Source organism: Fulmarus glacialis, unplaced genomic scaffold (assembly GCF_000690835.1).
Source record: "Fulmarus glacialis isolate BGI_N327 unplaced genomic scaffold, ASM69083v1 scaffold45960, whole genome shotgun sequence".
Taxonomy (NCBI): Eukaryota; Metazoa; Chordata; class Aves; order Procellariiformes; family Procellariidae; genus Fulmarus; species Fulmarus glacialis.
Genome location: NW_009190488.1, coordinates 1 through 3,386, shown reverse-complemented (window position 1 = coordinate 3,386; position 3,386 = coordinate 1). Strand labels below are relative to the sequence as shown.

The 3,386-nt window shown below is 51.3% G+C and overlaps 1 protein-coding gene across 1 annotated transcript; it reads left to right on the top strand.

Moving 5' to 3' along the window:
• Positions 1-1,580: 1,580 nt before the first annotated feature.
• On the top strand, positions 1,581-2,777 carry LOC104082497 (exportin-7-like; the record flags this gene model as incomplete). The annotated part of the gene is made up of 3 exons (XM_009585642.1): positions 1,581-1,679; positions 2,019-2,146; positions 2,305-2,777. Coding segments are annotated over 3 exons (321 nt in total), but the record flags the coding sequence as incomplete, so codon positions are not given.
• Positions 2,778-3,386: the final 609 nt, after the last annotated feature.

Here is a 3,386-nt window from a genome sequence, read left to right as displayed (position 1 = left end):
AGAGAAACACAGTTATGGGCAGTGCTGGCAGTTGATAGAAACAAAGCCAGGAAACATACCTTCAACCAGAGAGCGTGTGCTCTTCTGCTGCTTTAAAAAAAAATCAGCGTTTGTTCAAATCCCTGGAAAAATTCCATGGTACATGTGCACTCACAGCAGAGCAGGCACCGTGGGGTCCCCATGCTTAACAAGGCTCTGCGTAGACTTCAGCATACGGGCACAATCTCTGCTGTGGCGCTCGTGTTGGGACCACGTGAAAGTTGGGTTTGCAGCCTGTTGGAGCACGTGCTGCCTTGGCACCGTTCATGCCTGCCTTCAGAACGGCCTCTGCAGGGTGAATTTGATAATCGAGGTTTTTTTACATGCTGGTAACACATCTGCCATCTGTCTCCTGCCTCCATCCGCAACACCTCTGATAGACCCGGAGCGTGCTGGGATTTGTCTTCTCTCTGGGTCAGGAGCGTGTGCGGTGGCAGAGGATCAATAGTGAGCCGAGACATTTTCCTTGCTTAGATGAGGCTTAGCTCAGCATATACCTACATGTACCGTGTAGTTTAGGTACCTCTGTGTCACTTAATGACAGATGGTTCTGTTCACAGAGGTTTTGGTGCTCCAGAGGGCCCTGCATTGGGGTCTGGATATCCATACCTTACAGCAAAACTCTCTTATATGCCTCTTGGCTGGCCATACTGCTTTAAACAGCAGTGCTTAGTGCATTTCTGACGGCGTTACCCAACCTCACTCGCTGGTGCGTGTCAGCATGACTCCCACGTGAAAGCAGGGAATATTGTTCCACCCTTGCTGATAGATCAAATGCAAAAAAAGCAGACTTTTTTTGGGCTAGAAACTGTGTTTTCTGAGGATAAAAAGAGAAACTGCATCTTCCAAACCAGCTAGGTTAGATACTGGCTTAGCCTTAGGAGGCTGTGGAAGGAAATGCAGACGCCCCTGGAGTGGCCCAGAGGAAGCTCCCCAGGGCAGCTCAGTGTGTGCTCTCTGCATTTAAGCACTTGCTATTATCTTGTTTAAGTGAAGATGAGAGAGTCTTTCCCTGGCTGGCTTGGGGCAGGATGGAGTGTGTCAGGAATAAATCATAGAATCACAGAATCGTTTAGGTTGGAAAAGACCTTTCAGATCATCAAGTCCAACCGTTAACCTAGCACTGCCAAGTCCACCACTAAAGCATGTCCCTAAGCACCACATCTACACGTCTTTTAAATACCTCCAGGGATGGGGAGCCCACCACTTCCCTGGGCAGCCTGTTCCAAGGCTTGACAACCCTTTTGGTGAAGAAATTTTTCCTAATATCTAATGTAAACCTCCTCTGGTGCAATTTGAGGCCATTTCCTCATATTCTAACAGCTTTCAGCACCTCCTCCCTGTGCCTTCAGTGAAGTTCACCAGTTCATGGGGGCTCCAGGTCCTCCTCTGGTCCCATGATGCTGAGAGCTCTGTAGCATTGAGGCTTCAGTACTGGAAGCATTAAAGGTGAATCGTTGCTCCTGAGCCTGCACGGTGCTGTGGTGAGGAGAGAGCTGGGATGGAAGGGCTGGTTTTAAACCTCACTTTCCCTCTTCCAGATGCTGTCGACGGTGCTGAATATCATCATCTTTGAGGACTGCAGGAACCAGTGGTCAATGTCTCGGCCTCTGCTCGGCTTGATACTGCTCAATGAAAAGGTAAACATCCCACCCTCCCGTCGCAGCTGGAGGAGCTGTCTGGGCTTGAGTGATGCTGGAGCCTTCGGGCTGAAGGGAGCAGAACGGTGTCAGAGCGGGTGGTTGGGAAGTCGGGACTGGAGAGGTTGTGTGTCAAGGGAAAGGTGTCCGGCCCTTCCCTGCAGCTGCCTTGGCGCTAATGAATCCTGTTAACTTTCATTTATAAGGGCACTAGAAGTCACTTGAAGAGCTGTAACGTGTTTCCTCCCTCTTCCTGAGAGCCTGTTATGTATACCCTGTCCCAAAGCCAAGGTGGGTATTCCTCTGAAAATTAACCCATCCTTCTCTTGTCTCCCCCAGTATTTCTCTGACTTGAGGAACAGTATAGTGAACAGCCAGCCTCCGGAGAAACAGCAGGCAATGCACCTCTGCTTTGAGAACCTCATGGAAGGCATCGAACGCAACCTCCTAACCAAGAACAGGGACAGGTCAGTAGCCAGAGACCCCTTCATTGGGCTGAGCCCACAGCTTAGTGCAAAAGCACAGCCTAGAGAGTCCGTGGTCCTCGTGGCAGCCTCACGGAGAGCAAAATGCTGGAGAAACGGGCAACCTCCTGCTCTAACACGCTGCTCTGCCTTTTCCTTAGGTTTACACAAAACCTGTCGGCGTTCAGGCGAGAGGTGAACGACTCCATGAAGAACTCCACCTACGGTGTGAACAGCAACGACATGATGAGCTGACGTCTCCCAACTCCACCTGTACAGAGCAGCATCTCTTTGGCCTGGCCCAGAGGGGTTACCGTTTCCGATGGAAAGAAAAGAGGGCGTTTCTAATCCCTGCTCTTCCCCAGGGCTGGATTGCGGCGCTCGCTTTGGGCCGTACTCCACGTCCCGAGGGAGGAGGGAACAGGAGGGGTTGTTGAGCTCACCGGGGCAGGGTGCTTCTGTTTCCGTGGGAGGGGGTGGAAGGGCATAAGCCAGGTGCAAGAATCCAGCGTCTCCCTACCCGAATGTCTGCGTGGAACGCCAGCGCTCTGCTGCAGCCTGCCTTGTATAAACATGTACATTTTTTCATAACATTTTGAACAAGGTTTATATTGACTCAGTTTAAAAAAAAAAAAAGTGTGATTGAAATTTTTACAGAGTCCTGGTGCACCGGTGCTGGCGTGAGGGTTGTGTATGCGAGTGAGGAAAGCGTGTCCTGCAGGCCTGAAGCTTTACTGGGCGAGGGGTGGGTGTGTGAAAGTGCAGAGATATATTTAGTGACAAGTGTAGAGAGACCCTCTCGCTTCCCTAAGGAACTTTATTTAAAAAAAAAAAAAAAAAAAAATTCAACAAAAAAAAAAGCATTGTAAAATTCCAAATGTATATTTTTTCTTATTAAGCCCCTTGAAATCACAACTTCCTGTTACCGTCTTGCCCTTGTTATTAGGAACTCTAAGCCATGCCGCGTGATCTTTCATTCGTGCTTGCTCGTGGGTGTCTCTCCTATCCCCCGATGTAGCAGTAGGCGCTGTCCCCTCGTCAACCCGCTTCTCGCAGGGCCCTCGCCTCCCTCCCTCCGGACCGGTGCCGTGCCGGGCGCCTGCCCAGCGGCACTCTCCTCGCTCTGCCTTCTCCTTTTCTCTTTTCTGCCCCCCCATCTCAGTCGAGCGTGGGATGCTCGGGCTGCGGGCGAGCTTGCCGCGCTCTCCGGAGCTCGCAGCAGCGAGCGCGGCCGGCCCCTGCG